The sequence below is a fragment of the Bos indicus genome, chromosome 26, assembly GCF_029378745.1.
Source record: "Bos indicus isolate NIAB-ARS_2022 breed Sahiwal x Tharparkar chromosome 26, NIAB-ARS_B.indTharparkar_mat_pri_1.0, whole genome shotgun sequence".
In the NCBI taxonomy this organism is placed as follows: domain Eukaryota; kingdom Metazoa; phylum Chordata; class Mammalia; order Artiodactyla; family Bovidae; genus Bos; species Bos indicus.
This window is the reverse complement of record NC_091785.1, coordinates 19,673,434-19,694,434: the sequence shown is the minus strand read 5'-3', so window position 1 is coordinate 19,694,434 and position 21,001 is coordinate 19,673,434. Positions and strand designations below refer to the sequence as shown.

The following is a 21,001-nucleotide window of genomic DNA, read 5'->3' as shown; positions in this document are numbered from 1 at the left end:
ACAGGACTGTTTCCCCCAGTGAGGATATGAAAAAGCTGAGATAGAATCTTCATGTTTGTGTCTTCAGGGACTACCATGTTGCCTGGAATATGGGAAGTACTTAATAAAATGCACGTTTTATTATTTTCATTTCCTCATTCAGGAAGTGGCCCTTCCCAGTTATTGATTTTTATCTACAGGCATGAAGTCGTGTTCTTTAGGCTTTTATCATTTTTCTCTGCTTTTCTTTTTCAAACTTTTATGCATCGTGTATGTAATGACAATTTTATCTTAATGTATCACTTTTCTTATTACCTTGAATATGTTTTTATTATTTCAGAAGTTACTTTTTATGATAGTTGTTCTTGTCTATTTTCTTATTGATTGTCTTCTCTGTTTCCTTCTTTATACAATTAGGATAAAGCTTTCAATTTTATCTAGCCTTTTACAAATGTTTCAATTTTCAAGGTTAGGCTCTTTCAACTTATTTGGAGTTTATTGTTGGATCTACTATAGAATGAGGACTGAATCTATTTTTGGTGATGTGGCAATGTCAAGAAAAGCAGTTATTCAATGAATACAGGTTCACTAAGGCTTCTTTGGGGGCTTTTAAGTTATAGTGAAATTAGTACTAAATTATCTCTCAATAAACATTTATTGAACACCTATTTTGTGTTTGATCCTGGCTTAAGTGTTGGGTTTATATTAACGAATAAAGCCAAAGTAACTCTTACTCTCTTGGAGCTTAGCAAGACAATAAAAATAGTGACAGTCACACAGTCATGGAGTCTTTGCAACTCCATGGGTTGTAGCCCTCCAGGCTCCTCTGTCCGTGAAATTTTCCGGGCAAGAATCCTGGAGTGGGTAGCCATATCCTTCTCCGGGGAATCTTCCTGACCCTGGTTCAATGCAGGGATTGAACCCGGATTTCCTGCATTGCGGGTAGATTCTTTACTATCTAAACCACCAAGGAAGTCCTAAAAAACCGAACCACAGTAAATAAGAAAACAAATTACCCCAAATTGTGTGTAATTCTGTTAATTAAATGGATACCTGGAGTTGGAAGACTTATGTGGACAAGGTAATCAGAGACAATTTATCTGAGGAACAATATATTTAAGTCAAGAATGAAAAAATGAGAAGGAACCAATTGTTCAAAGTGTAAAGTGAAGAAAGTTTTAGTTAGAGGTGGTCGGTCATGTTTGTCAATGTCCTGAGTCAGAAACAAAATTAAGGCATTTGAGCACCAGAAGGATGGGCATTATAGTGACCAAAAGGAGAGCAGTAGGAGATGAGACTGCATAGACAAGCAAAGATCATATTATTACTGAATCATGTATACCATGGTAAAGAGGTTGTGTATTTTATCCTCTGAGCAATGGAAAGCTATTATGGAGTTTTTATAAGGGCAGCAGCATGTACCAGAATCTACTATATTTTGTGTGCCAAATAGATTTTAATGTGCAAAAGTAAGAAATCAAAAGAGCTCAGTAAGGAGGTTTTCACTATGAGGTATGTTTAATTAGATTAAGGTAATGGCAGAAGAAATGGAGAGAAGTTAAGATAGACATGCTTTATTGATGGAAATCTCAGTAAGGTGGAGGTGAGAGAATACGAGGAATTAATAGAGGATGATTCCCACCTTTTGAACAGTTAGCATCTCTCATTCAAGAGCCATCACGTGCAGAAAAGGGACATTTTCAAAAGAAAGATACACCAAAATGAACACATATTCATACTCAGGAAATAATATCTCTGTAGCAACGAAAACTGATTTTAAACTATATTGGGTGTGCTTCAATTTGAAGATAGTGATCTGATCACAAGGTCCACTTTCTTCTGGTAAAACCATCCCAACTCCTTTTAAAAACTGATAATAATAATTAATAACAAACACACAAAAGAGGGATCATCTGCAGGTGAGAGACTTTTGACAGATTTCTCTAAGACAATTAACAGATGAAAGCTTATTGACAGAATAATCAGAGTGAGGAAGTGGCAACCCAGAGAACATGGACTCTCAGAAAAGATGAGAATTTGCCTTGCAGATAGGCTCAGAGTCTAGAGAGGGTGAGGTAAGAAAGGGTGACCAAGCCAAGGGCTTAATATGAAAATCTGTCTGCAGAGGGACAGACAGATGTGGAGAAAAGGAGGCCCAGTAAACCATGCACGTGGAGTTAACCTTTGGTTAGAATGACTTATGGCAGCATTTCCTTAAATATGCTCTGGAAAATACCAGTCCTGCAAAACAATAGCATTATGTGGAGGGAGGGGGAAGTAAAATTTCCATAGTCAAGTAAGTTTGAGAAATATTGAAATACACAAATGTACTGAAACACTTCCTAGCATCTTTATTAAATTAGTTTACATTCTGAATCTCCAAGAAGGGTATTTAGCATGCAGAATTTTAAAAATTTATTTGACCGTAGTCTTGTTTTCAGTGAATATCTTGAGAGACTAGTGTTCCACTAATGTGTTTGGACAACGCTGACTTGGAATGTGAGCCCTGCTGCTGACTTGGAATGTGAGCCCTGCTTTAGGTGAGAGATGGCCATAGAGAAAACAATAACAGAAGAGTTATAATTTGGAGAACTCAGAACTTGGACCACTTCAATAGCCCCATGACTGGTCTATTTGCTTCTATTCCTGTCCTCTCTAACATTGCCTGGTGGCTCAGATGGTAAAGAATCTGCCTGCAATGCAGGACTCCTGGGTTCAGCCCCTGGGTCAGGAAGAGCCCCTAGAGAATGGAATGGCAACCCACTCCAGTATTCTTGCCTGGAGAATTTCATGGACAGAAGAGCCTGGCAGGCACAGTCCATGGGGTCACAAAGAGTCGGACATGACTGAGTGACTAACCCACTGTCCTCTCCAATCTATTCACCACACAATTGCCAGAAAATCTTTTAAAAACATAATTCCCATGCTGTCAGTCATTTGATAAAGACTCTTTAATGACTATTCATTGCTCTTAGAATAAAATTGAATCTCCTTGCCATACCAACAAGGCTCTATGACAAATGATCTGGCTGCTTCTCAGCTCTTCATTCTTCTCCGTATTTCCCTTTTTCTTACTACACTCAAGCCTCACTGACCTGGCATGTGCTAAGCTTCTCTCTCTCCCTCTTTTTTTTTCAGCAGGGTGGACAGGATGGGGTTGTACAACATATACGCTTCTTTCTACCTAAATTATTCTCTCAGCTTGCCACATTACTGATTTCACCTCATCCATCAGAGTCCTTTCTTGAATAGCCTTGCTAAGTGATTCTCTATCAGCACACTGTTAGTTCCCATTATGGCATTTATCACAAAACTGCATATTTATTATTTGTTTCATAGAGATTATAAACTTCATGAGAGCAGGAAGTTGTCTGTTGTATTTACTAATGTATATTCAGTAGTGGCAAAAAGCCTAATATAATACTTTGTGGGTGCTCAAAGTTGTTGAATGAAGAATGGAAGTTATCCTAACATTCTATAGACTTGCTGGTAGCATATTCTAACTTGAACCTGGGTTAGAACAGAAAGCTAGACAGGGCCTTTAGCTCCCATGGAGCCCAGAAAGCTATGGAAAGTATTCTAATTTGGGCAAAGATGATAAAAGCAGAAGAGAATTAGGAAGCAAATAATGGTCTTTTCCATCACAGTAGACCACATGATATATGCTATAAACTCAGTAATCTGCAAACCAGAAATAGAAAAATTGCCTTTTTCTACCCAAAATTTCTATCTTTAGTTGCATCTAATTACCAAAACTTGTGTGAAGCGCCTAATGCTAATTCATAGGCTCCACTTGTACTCAAAGTGGCAAATAAACAATAGTGAAGGCAGTATGGGTGGGTAAGGACGGAAAGTTCACTATGTTCCGATACACAAGCTCTCATGACTTCTGTGGGCCCTGGGCGTTTCTGACCTCATGGGTCCCTTCTTCCAAAAAAACATTAACAGCAGCCTTCTGTTTTCTGTAGTGAGCCAGTGTAGCAGGACTGAAGACGAGGGTGGAAATAGCAGAATGGTAAAGTGCATACGCTTTGGAACTAGATGAGGCCCAGATCAGCATCCAGTCAGGTCACCTTGTTGCTGTTCAGTCACTCAGTCGTGTCCTGCTCTTTGCGACCCCATGGACTGCAGCATGCCAGGCTTCCCTGTCCTTCACCATCTCCTGGAGCTTGCTCAAACTCATGTCCATTGAGTCAGTGATGCCATCCAACCATCTTGTCTTCTGTCGTCCCCTTTGCCCCCTGCCTTCAATGTTTGCCAGCACCAGGGTCTTTTCCAATGAATCAGCTCTTCACATCATGTGGTCAAAGTATTGGAGCTTCAGCTTCAGCATAGCCCTTCCAATTAATATTCAGGATTGATTTTCTTTAGGATTGATTGGTTTGATCTCCTTACAGTCCAAGGGACTCTCAAGCATCTTCTCCAAAATCACAGTTCAAAAGCATCAATTATTTGGTGCTTGGCCTTCTTTATGGTCCAACTCAAGGTCACCTTGAGGAAATCTTTAATCTCTTTAAAACCTCAGTCTCCTCACTGGTAAAATGAGGCAAATGAAATTACCTATTTCTTAGGCATGTTGTGAAGTTAAATGAGATAATGAATTTAAAATGCTTAGTGTGGTTCCTGGAGAAGGCAATGGCACCCAACTCCAGCACTCTTGCCTGGAAAATCCCATGGATGGAGGAGCCTGGTGGGCTACAGTCCATGGGGTCGCTAAGAGTCGGACACGACTGAGCGACTTCACTTTCACTTTTCACTTTCATGCTTTGGAGAGGGAAATGGCAACCCACTCCAGTGTTCTTGCCTGGAGAATCCCAGGGACGGGGGAGCCTGGTGGGCTGCTGGTGGGCTGCCGTCTATGGGGTGGCACAGAGTCGGACACAAGTGAAGCAACTTAGCAGCAGCAGCATAATGAGGGTGATCACAGCTCCTGCCTGCAAACCTACTTATACCGAATTTTTGTTTGGAGTGGGAAGTTGCACAGCTGGGGACAGTTTGGTGCACAGAGAAATTATTATTAACAGTTATTCCTAATAACCTTTCTGTTTTATTTCAACTGTGAAAGAGTTATATGACTTAAACTACAAGAGGAGAAAACAATTTATTCCTCTTAGTTCATAAGAAAAGAGTTTCCATCTCTGCCTCTAGAGAGAGGCAAGGCCTCCCAGCAGCTGTTCAGTACTAATTAACAAGGAAGCACTGGCTACTGCAAAGGTCTGCTTCCTAGCTGAGAATTATGCTAATAGCATATGCCAGTTATGCTAATATTATGCTAATACCCACTTCTAAACTTACTTTCTTTTCTTTTTCTTTTTTTCCTGGACAAAACTTCTTTCTTGATTAAAGAAACAGCCTAATTCCTGACCCAAGCTGAAGGTTAGCAGTTATTACTGTTATGATGAAGGATGTTTCTCTCATCTTCTGTTGTCAGAGAAGTCAGATAGGGAATAGAAAGAATATTGTAGAAGGCGACTGGAGTCCTGGGTCATAGATTAAAATTTAACACATATGGTCTTGGGAAATACTCTTCTTCACTTTCTTTTTTGCATTTCTTTCCTCACTTTCCCATGCTACTTTCCCTTAGAACCTATTTTTTTTTCTGTATGAATGGCCTATCCTAATAGATGTTGGTAAGATCATTTTGTAAAAGGTGTGGCCCATAGTTGTCCTGCATTGGAAGTACCTGGAGAGCTTCTTTAAAATGCAGCATGATATTTAGTCCAGAGAAATCCCGAGTGCCCTTTACCCAGTTTCTCCCAATAGTGACCTCTTGTGAAACTATAGGATAGTATCACCACTAGGACACTGCCACTGATACAGTAAAGAAACAGACAATTTCCATCACCACAGGAATAGCTCATGTAGCTCTTTTTTTCATGTAGCTCTTTTACCCTGCTCATTCTTCCTGTTTCTTAAAACTTCTGCCAACACTTACTTGTTCTCTATTTTTATAATTTTGCAATTTCAAAAATGTTATGTAAATGGAATACTGTAAATACAACCTTTTAGGACTGGATTGCCACTCAGCATAATTCCCTGGATATTCAACCAGGTTGTTGTGCATGTCAATAATTGGTTCCTTTTCATTGCTGGTTAATATTCCATGATGTGGGTGGACTACACTTTGTTTAACCATTCACTCACTGAAGGACATTTAGTTCTATTGTTGTTTATTATGAACAGAGCTGCTATGAGTATCTTTGTTTAAAAATGCAACATGATTCTTAGTCTCCAGCCCAGACCTACCAAACCAGAATATGTGGGGATAGGACCTAGATGTTGGCATTTGAACAGGAGAACCAGGGGAAAAATAAATCAGCATTTTATTTGTTCTAGAGCTTAATATATAATTAACCTAGTATAGCTTAATATATAATTAGCCATGGAAATGGAAATGGCTTTGGACTAAATGGAAGATGCGTGGTTTGCTGTAACTCAAAATGAATAATTTCCTCACAAGCTTTTCCTAGCTTTTGTGTAGAATGGCTGTCACATGTTATTCATGTTAGTTACATAACCAAAGATTCTCTTTGTGAGCAAGGAAAAGAAGGATCAGGCTCCTACACTCTTATTGAAGTTATAGTCATTTAGACATCCAGTTCCTCATGAAGGATTTATCCTCTTTCCTGGGAGCAAAATTCAGAAACTAGTTTTTAGGGTTACACTCTGTGGTCCAAAAGTAGAATTCAAACCCCAAAGACCGTGAATAAAGATGTGCCTTATTATAAGAGGGAGCTGTGATATGCCCTGGGAGAGAAGGCTCAACAATATTTTAGATACGTCATATGTGCAGGTGGATAACAAAGGAAAGAAACTCTCCCAGATTTGGGGTCCCTTGGGGGAGGAAAGGAACTCTCACAATGTAAGGGGATATTTTGGTTTTTTCCATAGCAGCATATTTGCTCCAGTGGGAAAGATCCCTTCAACCTGCCTGAAAGGTCTACCTGGCATTAGCCAATTTCCTTAGGTAGAGGTCCCTGCCTCTCGCTTCTCTTGTCCCTTTTTGCATGACTGGATGTCAGCATGAAGGCAGACATCTTCTGTTCTCTGAAATAATCATCCAGGATTCCTGCTTTCATAATTCAGGTATGGAGACATCCAACCTTGGAAAACCCAAGATTTTCCCTTTTTGTCATTATTCACATCCTAGGTCATCTTTTACTTGTTCATTCATAGACCTAAATCTAGGGATTAGAATGGAAGTGGATGGTTGAAAATCCTTGGATAATACTGGACCCTAAATGGAATTTCACTTTCCCAGTGGTATTTCACTCCTGACAGCACTAGTCTGTGTGCATGTTATTCCACCTCTAATATTACTATTGCTGAGCATTCTGCAGCTGTGTTGAAGTTATTCATTTATGTGGTTTGGGCCAGTTTCTGAGAAACAGGCAAAACTAGGGAGCAGAGGAATCCATCAATGTTAGATTTAAACAAAGAAATTTATAATCTTTTTGGACTTGTCGTCTTGCTTATTGCCAGGATAGATATAAAAACAGAGTATGGAAATGATACAGATACACAGAAGATATAGAAAAACCCTAATTTTCAGAGGGGGAACGTGGGGCTAAGAAGTCACCAAAGTTAGTGGCTTTAGTGTCTATTCTGTGGAGTTTTATCAGTTTCCTTTTAAGTATTATTTCTGTGCTTGGTTTTTGTTTTTCTAGATTTTAAAAAAATCATTCAAAGGGTTCTGAAAGCAGAAAATTTGCTCCATTTTAGGTGAATTTTCTATACTTCTCAAAAAACAAAAGTGTGTTTAGTGATCCTGGTTGCTGTTGTTCAGTCGCTAAGTCATGTCCAACTCTTTGTGACCCCTGGACTGCAACACACCAGGCTTCCCTGCCCTTCACTATCTCCTGGAGTTTGCTCAAATTCATGTCCATTGAGTCGGTGATGCCACCCAATCGTCTCGTCCTCTGTCACCCCCTTCTTCTTCTGCCTTCATTCTTTCCTAGCATCAAGGTCTTTTCCAATGAGTTGGCGCTTTGCATCAGGTGGCCAAAGTATTGGAGTTTCAGCTTTAGATCAGTCCTTCAGATGAACATTATGCTTGATTTCCTTTAGGATTAACTGGTTTGATCTCCTTGCTGTAGAAGGGACTCTCAAGAGTCTTCTCCAGCATCACAATTCGAAAGCATCAATTCTTTGGTGCTCAGCCTTCTTTATAGTCCAACTCTCATATTTGTATATGACTACTGGAAAACCACAGCTTTGAATACAGGGACCCTTGTCAGCAAAGTGATGTCTCTGCTTTTTAATATGCTGTCTAGTTTTGTTATAGCTTTTCTTCCAAGGAGCAAGTGTCTTTTAATTTCATGGCTGCAGTAACCATCTGCAGCAATTTTGGAGCCCAAGAAAATAAAATCTGTCATGCGACGAATAGACTCAAGGGATTAGATCTCTAGACAGAGTGCTTGAACAACAATGGACAGATGTTTCTAACATTGTACAGGAGGTGGTGACCAAAACCATCCCCAAGAAAAAAGTCATCCTGGTAGTAGTATTTGGAAATGCAAATTTTGTTTGACATTATTTCTGAATTAGATTCTTCTTCCTCAGAATAAGAGTAGAAATGTTCCCATGTTTTTGAAGTTGTTCTCATTATTTTACTAAGAAAGAAAAAGGAAGAACATAGTTTACAAAAAGTTTCATGTGAACAAATATTTAATAATGTTTTTCCCTCAACTTTCCTACTGCTTAAATATGCTACCAAAGTTAAAATAATAATATTGGTCTAAACATATTAAATTGTGATTGTCATATTTTTTAAATATTTATTGAAATGAAACTATATTTTAATATTTTGATTTATTTTACAAAATAAGACTTTAGGTAAGGATCTAACTTTACTTTTTTTCCAAATAGTCACAAATCACATGACACCATTAAAAATATGCTTCAATTCTTCACATACTAAATTCTTTTCCATGTAATAAATTCTTATATAAAAATTTTTATAAAAATCCCCTTTTGTTCCATAGATATCCTTACTAATTCCTGATTTCTTTACTAATTCCTAAGATCTCCTGACTAACTCCTAGGAATGTTTTAATAATTGCAGGTTTTGTGGTGTATTTTAATATGTGGTAGATCAAATAAATATCCCTTTGGTATTCCAATTTTTCTTCAGAACATTCTTGGCTTCTTTCAGATTAATGTTAGAATGATTTTGCAAAGTTTCAAAAATATCTGGTGGGATTTTTTTTTTAATTAGAATTTCATCAAACCCATAAATTAGGTTAGGAAGAATAATTGATTTTCCCAGTCCAGGTCATGGTAGGTGTTTTCCTACACTCAATTTAAAAATATATCTCTGTAAACTATATAATATTACATATATGGATCCAGTGTATTTTGTATTTAATTATAGATTTTCTTTGAGGATGAAGTAGGAGTGTGGGGAGAAAACTTTTGCATTACTTTAAATGCTCCTGATGCTAATGCTAGTTTTCCCGTTCTTTTTGTAATGTAACTTTTGATAATGGAAGGTTATTTAAAGACTTAATTATCAACCTTTAGCAGAACAAACTATCCAAAGCATGTGAGGAACTCCAGATCATAGTATCATGGAAGACAAGTTTCCAGCTTCTAAGACACCAAATGTGATGTGTTCTTAATTGCCTGTCCAGAACCTTTTAGCCAAAAAGGGCATTTCACCCCTAATTTTCTTGTGAATGCATAACGGTTACCGTCAGTGACCATTTGCTTCAAGTCCTCTGTGGCATTTTCGGAATTGGAGTACATTCAGCAACGCCAGCATTAAAGTCTGTCCCTGTATTGCCCGTCTTAGGCAATGGTATTACTGCAGTTAAAACTTCAGGATTCTCTCTCACACCCTGTCTTACACCCTTTCCTCACTTAAACTCACCCTTGCCAACCCCCCTTGGATGCACCAATAGTGTTTTTTCAGTTGTGTCTTTTCTCATTCCCACATTTCAAAGCCTCCCATAACTCTGCAGTCATCTCCCACCAGTGTGTCCACACCACTACTTTTCACCTTTACTGTAGCCAAAGTGATCTTCTTAAAACTCATGTTCCAGCCTGACACCCTCCTCACTTGCTTAAGCACAGGATAAATCCAACAGGCAGGAGGAGCTGTATTTTACAATACTATGTTGGGTGCTAATCATGCAGAGATAAACAAGACGTCAACTTGTACCAAGATGTTAAGGAATGATTAAAGGCCAGATGTGTCAGCATCATGGACCAGTTATCTGACCACTCTGTCAGATAACTTCCTACCTGTCCCCTGACATCCACATATCCTGGACTCCTGAGAAAATATTCACCTTGACTCTATCTGGCTTTACTCTAGCTGTTCCTATGCCTGACCTGCTCTTTAGGGCAAAATCCTACCCTTCTTTCAATATGAGATTCAACGTCTTGTGAGATACGAAGCTTTACTCAGTGCTTGTCCCTCTTTTAACGCCGTAGAAGGTAGAGCTAGCTACTCCCTGACTGCTGTCCCCCAGCAGTTAGTTCACAGCAGGAGTGCAGCACAAAGGCACTGTAGCTTATTTGTCTCATTGTCTGTCTTCTCAGCTTTACTGTGGTTGTTGCAAAGCAGAGGCTCTGACTCAGTAACCTTTCGACACTTTTGCTCCAGTACATTCCTTGCCTTACAGATAACACTGAAATGCTCAAGTCTGTGAGAGGAAGTCAACAAGCAAATGAGGTGCTGAAGCCTTTTTACTTTTTTGAAAAATATAGGGTAGTGCTTTCTTAAGGCAAAAATTCAACTTATTTTTTTGCATTTTAGAGTTGTATGTACTTCTTGGCCTCAGTGAAAACAGCTTGAAAACAACATAGCATTCGGAATCAGAAAAACTGAATTTAGTTTGTATTACTATATGAATTTGAACAAGTCGCATAACCTCTATGTGACTTAGCCACCTCCACTATATTATAAGAATATCTGCCTACCAGGGCTGTTTTGAGAGTTATGTGAAATTATACACAGAGAAAGCTGAAAAAAAATTTAATGAGAAAGCACTATAAATGTCAGTGTAATTTTCATTATGGTCATTTTTGTATGTAAATAGAGATGATTTTACTTTTCAGAGATTTTAGAAATAATTTTGTAAAAGTAAAGCCCATGTAAACACGCACACACAAACACACACGCAGGGTTGGCCAAAGTGTTTATTTAGCTTTTCCTTAACACCTTATGGAAAAACCCAAACAAACATTTTTGCCAACCCAATACTTAATGACACTTGTGTCTAAGTTTGTCTAGGCTTTCTAATTTCTGAAATATCCTGGGAAGGGGGTACTCAATTTCATTTCCCCTTCTTAATTTTTGGGTTTTCCTACTTGGTCTCTGCAGCTTAGAGTGCATATGTGACAGGGATAGTATTTTGGATCCTAATCTGTTTTCCCCTCTCCCTGGACTTTTCCATTTTCCTCCTCTCTATTCAAGCAGATAGCTGATTGTGTAATTATTGGCTCAGGGGTGGGACATAAAAAGACGGAGAAGAGAAAGTACAAGCCTTTCTGGCTTTTGAATTTTAAAGAAAGAATTCTGGGCATAGAACTTGAAATAGTCAGGAGCGTGGAGCTATTCTCCCAGATTCAAGTGATTTTTCTGGGCTGGAGAAAGGAGAGGAGAAGAGAAAGAGAAATCCATGGGCTCCAAAAGCAGAGGCTACCTGTGTCCTGCTTCCAAAAGAAGTACTCCTAGAAGGGGTGGCATGGGTCCATGAAAAAGAGCTGATTAGGGTGTCTAGAAATACTACTTCCCTAGCCAGTTGGGCTTCCCAGGTGGCAAGTGGTTAAGAATCTTCCTGCCAATGCAGGAGACTAAAGAGACATGGATTTGATTCCTGGATCAGGAAGATGCCCTGGAGTAGGAAACATATTCTTGCCTGGAAAATTCCATGTACAGAGGAGCCTGGCTAGCTACAGTCCATGGGATTGTGAAAGAGTCAAACACGACTGAAGGACCAACAACAACAATGACGACATGGAATCTGTGTGGCCTCGAGTGCTTTCTTCTGGCCCAGTGTTTCTGATAGAACCTCAAAGGGCACAGGAGAGTGGCGAGTTGCTAGCAAGACTTTGCTGCATGCCTTTCAGGAAAACAGCTAAGCATGCTGATTGGGAAACTCAGTTCTGTATTTAACTGTTCCAGAAATGGTTAAATTTCTCTATAGGAAGAGAGGGTTTTCAAAGGCTGTCTTCCTTAGAAAATGTTATTGTTTATTTCTTAGTAGATCTCAAAGTCCTCAGAAAATAGGAGATGGAAAAGATAGGTGGTGATCACAGGGAAAGCAATGTGGGAGCCATCAGGCATGAGATTGGGAAAACAGGCAAAGATATAATGCTATCTTGGAGTCTTGATTTCCAGATGATAAAGGATGTATGGAGAGCTGGAATTGTGATTGCTTTCACCTTCTGCACCTTTTAACCTTCAAAGGCTATGGATAGACCATGAAGGTGGACCCTCTCAGAAAGCGCAGCTGCCCAAGAATTGGCCTGATCTATGTCTCAGCTTATTTCATCCCTGGGGATATGGCTTACTTTAAGTTGCAACATCTTTGTTTTTTCTGTTTCGTACAGATTCATGAAGGTGGCAGGAAGCACAGTGGATGCAGTTACCTGGCAACAGTAGGTATTCACCTTTTTTGCTCTTACTTATTTTCAAACTCTGTGAAATGAAAGATAAGGAGTTGTCATGAAGTTATAACTGACATTTAATAAACTATCCTTCATCCTCCAAGAAAAATAGTTAAAATTAACTCCAAAGTTATTATTATGATACATAGGCTCTCATAGTAATATAATTTTATTGTTTCCAAAAATGAAAACAAAAACAGGGTAACATTTTGGAAAGCTCAGCTATTGTGTACACTTTTAAACTAACCTTGCATTAGTGTACAGGTTATGGGAATCTAAGCATGCCACCCTAAGCTTTTTTGGGGGGAATAAATTTCCTTAAGAGAGTAAATAGTTTTAATTATCTAATATATCATAAGAAAATAAAAACACTTTATTATATTAATGGTAGTAATATAGAGAGTCACTAATGTGAAGCAATACACGCACACACACACCACACCACACACACACACACACATACACACACACACATATATATATAGAGAGAGAGAGAGCAGTTTTGAGAAAGGATCAACGTTCCAGGGAATAAGCTTACAATGGCAGAGACCTGTTACTCGAGGGTAGCTTAACTGGTAAAGATAATTATCTGATATATAAATTTAAATTTTCTTTAAGTCCCCTTACAAACTTTGTGCTGGAATGTCCAGCATCTCACAGTGTCTCACTGATTTTATACTGGAATCCTGCCCTTCGTTTCTGTAAGAGATCTGTCACATAGCATCTTTCAAATCATCTCTCATCTGATGTGGTCCTCACAGCTCAGACATGACTCCCATTCTGGGCCCTCAGAGCTGTCAGCCATGGCCACCTTTCTCAGTCACTCTCATCCTGCCTGCTTAGCATGTTTACTTCTGTCCTTCGTTTTAAGTGGGTCACAGAATCCCTTAGGATTCATGACAGTTATGAAACAAAGAAAAGTGAATGCAATTTTATTAAGTATCCTAAAAGATTTTTTGGTTGTTGGCAATCAATAACTTTTATCATAATGAAAAATATTTTATTCTACATTTATATTCTTAGTTTCTGTAAACAAGAAGTTCCAAATACTTGGAGAAATTCTTATTCTCCTTCAGTTTGTCTTTGTGAGCCTTGGATTGAGTGGGTTTGAGGATCTTGTCATTCCTTTGCTTAAATTCCCTCAAGTTCCTTCCCTCTGCATGTAGACCACAAGCTAGACTCTCAGACTTTCTACTCCCGCCTTTAAGGCCCTTTATGTTTGATTACTGCTCTCTTCTGATCCCACCCTGCCCGTACTCATTCTGTCGCAGCACTGGTGAGGTCTTTCAGTTGGTTGAGGGTTCACATGAATGTCTGCCTCAAGAACTTTGTATGTATCATTCCCTCTGCCTGGAATGCTGTTTTCTTTATTTTGTGTGTAGCTGACTCTTTCTCATCTCTTAAGATTCAGCTTATGCGTCACCTCCTTCAGGAGGTCTTCCCTGATGATTCTATCTAAAATAGAACTCCTATTTAATTCTCTTTCTTTGTTTTTCCATAGTACTTACCATAACTTACAATTACTGTTTTTTTAATACTGGTTTTTGTAATTTGTGTGTTTTATCTTTTACCAAAATAATGCTTATTCAGTTCAACAAGTGCTTATTTGGACAATTGTTAATTGGGCATTTACTATGGGAGAAAATAACAACAAGGATAATAATAATAACAATGTGGTAGAAATTTTAATGTATATTACTACATCTGATCCTCGAAACAAGTAAATGAGATCAGGACTGTTTTTATCCCTAATTTTCTACAACTTAGAGAACGGTGTATAAAATCCAAAGAAGTGGCAGATTTTGAATTCACAGCTGGGTCTGTCTCACTCCGTGGGCTTCTCCTAACTGTTACTGCTTTAGTAACCGGTCAGTGATCCTTTACTGGAATTCTAGTTGCTATAGTTGTTTCGTTGCTTAGTCATGTCCAACTCTTGTGACCCCATGGACTGTAGCCTGCAAGACTCCTCTGTCCATGGAACTTCCCAGGCAAGAATGCTAGAGTGGGTTGCCATTTCCTGCTCTAGGGGATCTTCCCGAACCAGGGGTTGAACCTGAGTCTGCTACATTGGCAAGCAGGTTCTTTACCACTGAGCCAGCAGGGAAGCCCATTACATTCTAGGGTGGGGGATAGGGAATTAAAATCCTCTTCAGGGTCTTAACCAAAAGCTATCTGGATAATGTAGCATAAAGACTAAAGCGTGAAGACTTTATAGTATTTAAGAAGTAATGAGATCAGTGTATAAAAATTAGTGGATAAGAATGTAGGGCTTGTTCAATTATCATGGCTGACAGGGAGGGATCAGAAAAATTTTTTCTCCCCTACTCAAGTACTTTCCATAGTACAAATGCAGTGAAGTGAGCAAAATATTTTTTAAAGGAAAAATAATTTTTTTTTTGCAAATACAGCCTATTAGCTGTTTAAAAAAAATATTGGCCATCTCTCAAGATAAATATCATGTATTTGTAGCTACTCTAAAAATACCCCCAAAGAAGGCATGGGGTTGCATTTCTTTTGGCTCTAAGATCAACACTTTTTTGGGGACAACAAGTAGTACCTTGTCTCTGCCATTTATTCCTTACAGCCATAATCTTCAGTCAAGACTTGGGATAGTCACAGAACAATTCTAAGAAATCCTGGCTAGAAGGACTCGGTGAAAATTAAAGCCAAATGCCATGTTTCTCTAACCCTGAGTATGCTGAGGTGAATATTTCTTAATAATGTAAAGTAAATCAAGAGTCATTGTCAGGAAAAAAAAAGGAGCATAGAATTTGTTGATATACATCGGTCTATGGTAGCCAAAGGTACTGAGATATTGAGCTTGGAGCCTGAACAACCAGAGCTCTGAGTCTGAAGTCATAAATAAATAAGTCTATATAGTTAGACTATTTTGATTTGGACTTTCATGCTCTTGGATTTACACAACTTGATGATTTGTTCTGCCCACCAACCCATGCCGAAAACCCAGAAGTGAGATGAAGTTCAGATTACAGGAATGGTGGAATAGCTTATATCAAATATCAATGATAAATCTGGACAACAAATATCAATAAATAAATAAATACACACACACACCCAGAAGAGAGATCAAAGAGCTAGAGGAAGTTATTCAATCTCTGAAAGAAGTGAATGACACTGGTGAGATCTGTGGTTACTTAAGAATCCATACAGTATGAGATGGCTTTAAACTCAAAATAAATTCATGGTCATATTGGCTTGAGATGTTGAAAAAGGGAGTCAAAAGGTAGAAATCTCATAAGGAAGAAGCTATGGGGAAACATACCAAATATGCATATAAACTTCCTTTCAAATCTTTGCCTAATCTCTGAACTGTACATATATAAGGGAGACTCCAAGGAGCCTGGTAGAAAACAACAGCTGGAAGTCTGAAAATGTTGAACAGAAATTTCAGCTGCTGTCTGTCACATGAGGGACAGAGATTAAAATTTGAATCTCACAAGTTTAGAGGGGCCTGATAAACAGCTCGTGCTTTCCAGTGTAAACTAAAAGACTATGCCCAGGAGTAAAGTCCACGTCCCAGGTCTAAGGATTTGCCTTAAGTCTAATGTGTAACCAACACATGTAATATAAATTGTTAGAGTCACCCTAACAAATTCTAAACTGCAGCTGCCACAAGACCAGCTATTCATCCAACTGCCTACCCGGATCCCAAACTAACACTCTTCTATCCCTACAGCATATCATCCACACTTTCCAATATACAATTTACAAATTACTAGGAATGCAAAGAAACAGAAAAATGTGGCCCATGGCCAAGAATGAACAATAACTAGAAACTCTGAGATGACCCAGATAGTAGAATTAGCTGACAAGGATTTTAAAGAAGCAATTGCAAATATATTCAAATAATTAAGAGAAAATGTCCATCTTGAGTGAACACAAAGGGAAATATTGGCAGTAACATGGAAACAGTATATATGTAAAAGTACCAAATGAAATTATTAAAGAAAAACAGAATAATAACTGAAACGATGGGAATTCCCTGATGGTCCAGTGGTTAGGACTCCATGTTTCCAGTGCAAGGGGCATGGGTTTGATCATTGGTCAGGGAACTAAGTTCCTACAAGCCATACAGTGTGGCCAATATAACTGAAATGAAAGACTCTCTGGGTGGGCTTGCTAAAAGATTAGAAAATACAGGATCCTCTATGACCCACCTCCCAGAATATTGGAAATAAAAGCGAAAATAAACAAATGGGACCTAATTAAACTTAAAAACTTCTGCATAACAAAGGAAACTATAAGCAAGGTGAAAAGACAGCCTTCAGAATGGGAGAAAAATAATAGCAAATGAAACAACTGACAAACAACTAATCTCAAAAATATACAAGCAACTCCTACAGCTCAATTCCAGAAAAATAAATAACCCAATCAAAAAATGGGCCAAAGAACTAAATAGACATTTCTCCAAAGAAGACATACAGATGGCTAACAAACACATGAAAAGATGATCAACATCACTCATTATCAGAGAGATGCAAATCAAAACCACTATGAGGTACCATTTCACACCAGTCAGAATGGCTGCAATCCAAAAGTCTACAAGCAATAAATGCTAGAGAGGGTGTGGAGAAAAGGGAACCCTCTTACACTATTGGTGGGAATGCAAACTAGTACAGCCACTATGGAGAACAGTGTGGAGATTCCTTAAAAAACTGGAAATGGAACTGCCTTATGATCCAGCAATCCCACTGCTGGGCATACACACTGAGGAAACCAGAAGGGAAAGAGACACGTGTACCCCAATGTTCATCACAGCACTATTTATAATAGCCAGGACATGGAAGCAACCTAGATGTCCATCAGCAAATGAATGGATAAGAAAGCTGTGGTACATATACACAATGGAGTATTACTCAGCCATTAAAAAGAATACATTTGAATCAGTTCTAATGAGGTGGATGAAACTGGAGCCTATTACACAGAGTGAAGTAACCCAGAAAGAAAAACACCAATACAGTATACTAATGCCACAGGACTGGAAAAGGTCAGTTTTCATTCCAATCCCAAAGAAAGGCAATGCCAAATAATGCTCAAACTACCGCACAATTGCACTCATCTCACACGCTAGTAAAGTAATGCTCAAAATTCTCCAAGCCAGGCTTCAGCAATATGTGAACCGTGAACTTCCTGATGTTTAAGCTGGTTTTAGAAAAGGCAGAGGAACCAGAGATCAAATTGCCAACATCCACTGAATCATGGAAAAAGCAAGAGAGTTCCAGAAAAACATCTATTTCTGCTTTATTGACTATGCCAAAGCCTTTGACTGTGTGGATCACAATCAACTGTGGAAAATTCTGAAAGAGACAGGAATACCAGACCACCTGATCTGCCTCTTGAGAAATTTGTATGCAGGTCAGGAAGCAACAGTTGTAACTGGACATGGAACAACAGACTGGTTCCAAATAGGAAAAGGAGTATGTCAAGGCTGTATATTGTCACCCTGTTTATTTAACTTATATGCAGAGTACATCATGAGAAACGCTGGACTGGAAGAAACACAAGCTGGAATCAAGATTGCCGGGAGAAATATCAATAACCTCAGATATGCAGATGACACCACCCTTGTGGCAGAAAGTGAAGAGGAACTCAAAAGCCTCTTGACGAAAGTGAAAGTGGAGAGTGAAAAAGTTGGCTTAAAGCTCAACATTCAGAAAATGAAGATCATGGCACCCGGTCCCATCACTTCATGGGAAATAGATGGGGAAAGAGTGGAAAGTGTCAGACTTAATTTTTCTGGGCTCCAAAATCACTATAGATGGTGACTGCAGCCATGAAATTAAAAGACGCTTACTCCTTGGAAGGAAAGTTATGACCAACCTAGATAGCATATTGAAAAGCAGAGACATTACTTTGCCAACAAAGGTCCGGCTAGTCAAGGCTATGGTTTTTCCTGTGGTCATGTATGGATGTGAGAGTTGGACTGTGAAGAAGGCTGAGCGCCAAAGAATTGATGCTTTTGAACTGTGGTGTTGGAGAAGACTCTTGAGAGTCCCTTGGACTGCAAGGAGATCCAACCAGTCCATTCTGAAGGAGATCAACCCTGGGATTTCTTTGGAAGGACTGATGCTAAAGCTGAAACTCCAGTACTTTGGCCACCTCATGTGAAAAGTTGACTAATTGGAGAAGACTCTGATGCTGGGAGGGATTGGGGGCAGGAGGAGAAGGGGACGACAGAGGATGAGATGACTGGATGGCGTTACTGACTCGATGGACGTGTCTGAGTGAACTCCGGGAGTTGGTGATGGACAGGGAGGCCTGGTGTGCTGCGATTCATGGGGTCGCAAAGAGTCGGACACAACTGAGCAACTGATCTGATCTGAACACATATATATGGAATTTAGAAAGATGGTAACAATAACCCTGTATACGAGACAGCAAAAGAGACACAGATGTATAGAACAGTCTTTTGGACTCTGTGGGAGAGGGAGAGGGTGGGATGATTTGGGAGAATGGAATTGAAACATGTATAATATCATATATGAAATGAGTCGCCAGTCCAGGTTCGATGCATGATACTGGATGCTTGGGGCTGGTGCACTGGGACGATCCAGAGGGATGGTATGGGGAGGGAGGAGGGTTCAGGATGGGGAACAGATGTATACCTGTGGCGGATTCATTTTGATATATGGCAAAACCAATACAATATTGTAAAGTTAAAAAATAAAATTAAATAAAAAAAGAAAACAAACAAGAAAATACAGAAGAAAGGGTTAGTGAACTTGTGTATAGATCATTTGAAATTATATAATTTAAGAACAGAGAAAACATTGGAAGAAAATTATCAAAGTTTCAGCAGCCTCATTGCCAATATCAAGTAACATCTATGCAGTTAGAATCCAGAGGACAAGAGAGAGAGAATGGGGCATAAAACCTTTAAGAAGCCAAAGCTGAACTTCTCTCAAATTTGGTGAAAAACATTAACTTATAGAACCAAGAAGCTAGGCAAGCCCTAAGAAGGATAAATACAAGGAAAATCACACCTGGGCAATAATAAATTGTTGAGAACAAAAGGATGGAGAAAATCTCCAAAGTATTCAGACAAAAATGACAGCATAGAGAACAAAGACAAAAATGATGGCTAACTTGACATCAGAAACAATGAAGGACAGAAAACAGTGGAACTACATCTTTTTAAAGGCACTAAAGAAAAAGTCAAGATAGAATTCTCTGTCTGAAAAAATATTCTTTTAAAATGAAAGTGAAACAAAGATGTTTTTGGCAAACAAAAGTCAACCAGACCTGTGCTACAAGAAATACTATAATAAAGGAAGTTCTTCAGACAGCATCAAAATGAAAGTTGGATCTCAAAAAATAATGAAATGTCTTGGAATGTAGAAATTTATAGATAAATATTTTTTCTCTTAATTTATTTAAAAAGTCTGACTCATGCAAAATATAACATTGTAGTATGGGGATTATACATAGATGTGAAAATATATGGCAATAATACCACAAAAGATGATGAAGGCAGGAGGCTGTAAATGGAGTTATACTGTTCCAGATTTTTTTAATGTGAAGTAATACAGTGTTTAAGAAGACTGTGAAATTGTATTTCTAGAATTAAAGTTTCAGATAGAACTAAGGTTGCTGACCTAAACTATGGAGGTTATCTTAGATTGTCCAGATGGACCCAAAAATGACTATTAGAATGAAAGAGGCAGTCAGAAGAGAGGAGGCATAGGAAGATTTAACCACAGAAAAGAAAGTCAGAGGGATGTGATGTGAGAGTTATTTGACTGCTGTTGTTGCTTTTCAAGATGGAAGAAGAGGGCGATGAGCTAAGGAATGTGGACAGCCTCTAAAAGTTGGAAAAGTCAAGGAAATGGACTCTTCCCTAGCATTTCCAGAAGGAATGCAACCTTCCCAACACTTGGATTTTAACCCAGTGAGATCCACGTTAATTTCTAACCTACAGAAAGGAAAGTGAAAGTCGCTTAGTCGTGTCTGACTCTTTGAAATTCTCCAGGCTAGAATACTGGAGTGGGTAGCCATTCCTTTCTCTGGGGGATCTTCTCAACACAGGGATGAAACCCAGGTATCCCACATTGCAGGTGGATTCTGTACCAGCTGAGCCACCAGGCAAGCCCAATCTACAGAACTGTAAGATAATAAATTTGAATTGTTTTAAGCCATTGCTTGTGATAATTTGTTTAGAACAGCAATGGAAATACAATACCTAATAACAGAGATTCAAAATATCCCATGAAAAAACTAAAAGAACAAAAGGAGAGAAATAGATAAATCTTTTGTTACAGTTGGGGATTTAAAAGCATCTCTTACAGTAATTAACAGGACAACTAGATTAAAATAAAAACAGAAAGGATAAAGAAGATTGAATAACATCATCATTAAGCTTGACCTAACTGACAGTTATGGGCTG

The 21,001-nt window shown here is 38.7% G+C and overlaps 1 protein-coding gene across 1 annotated transcript in view; it reads left to right on the top strand.

Moving 5' to 3' along the window:
* Positions 1-21,001, top strand: part of HPSE2 (heparanase 2 (inactive)) — a 724,439-nt gene that overhangs the window by 471,249 nt on the left and 232,189 nt on the right. The window contains exon 6 of the mRNA XM_019953208.2: positions 12,541-12,588. Within this exon, the coding sequence (XP_019808767.1) occupies positions 12,541-12,588 (48 nt within the window). The remainder of the gene's footprint in view (positions 1-12,540; positions 12,589-21,001) is intronic.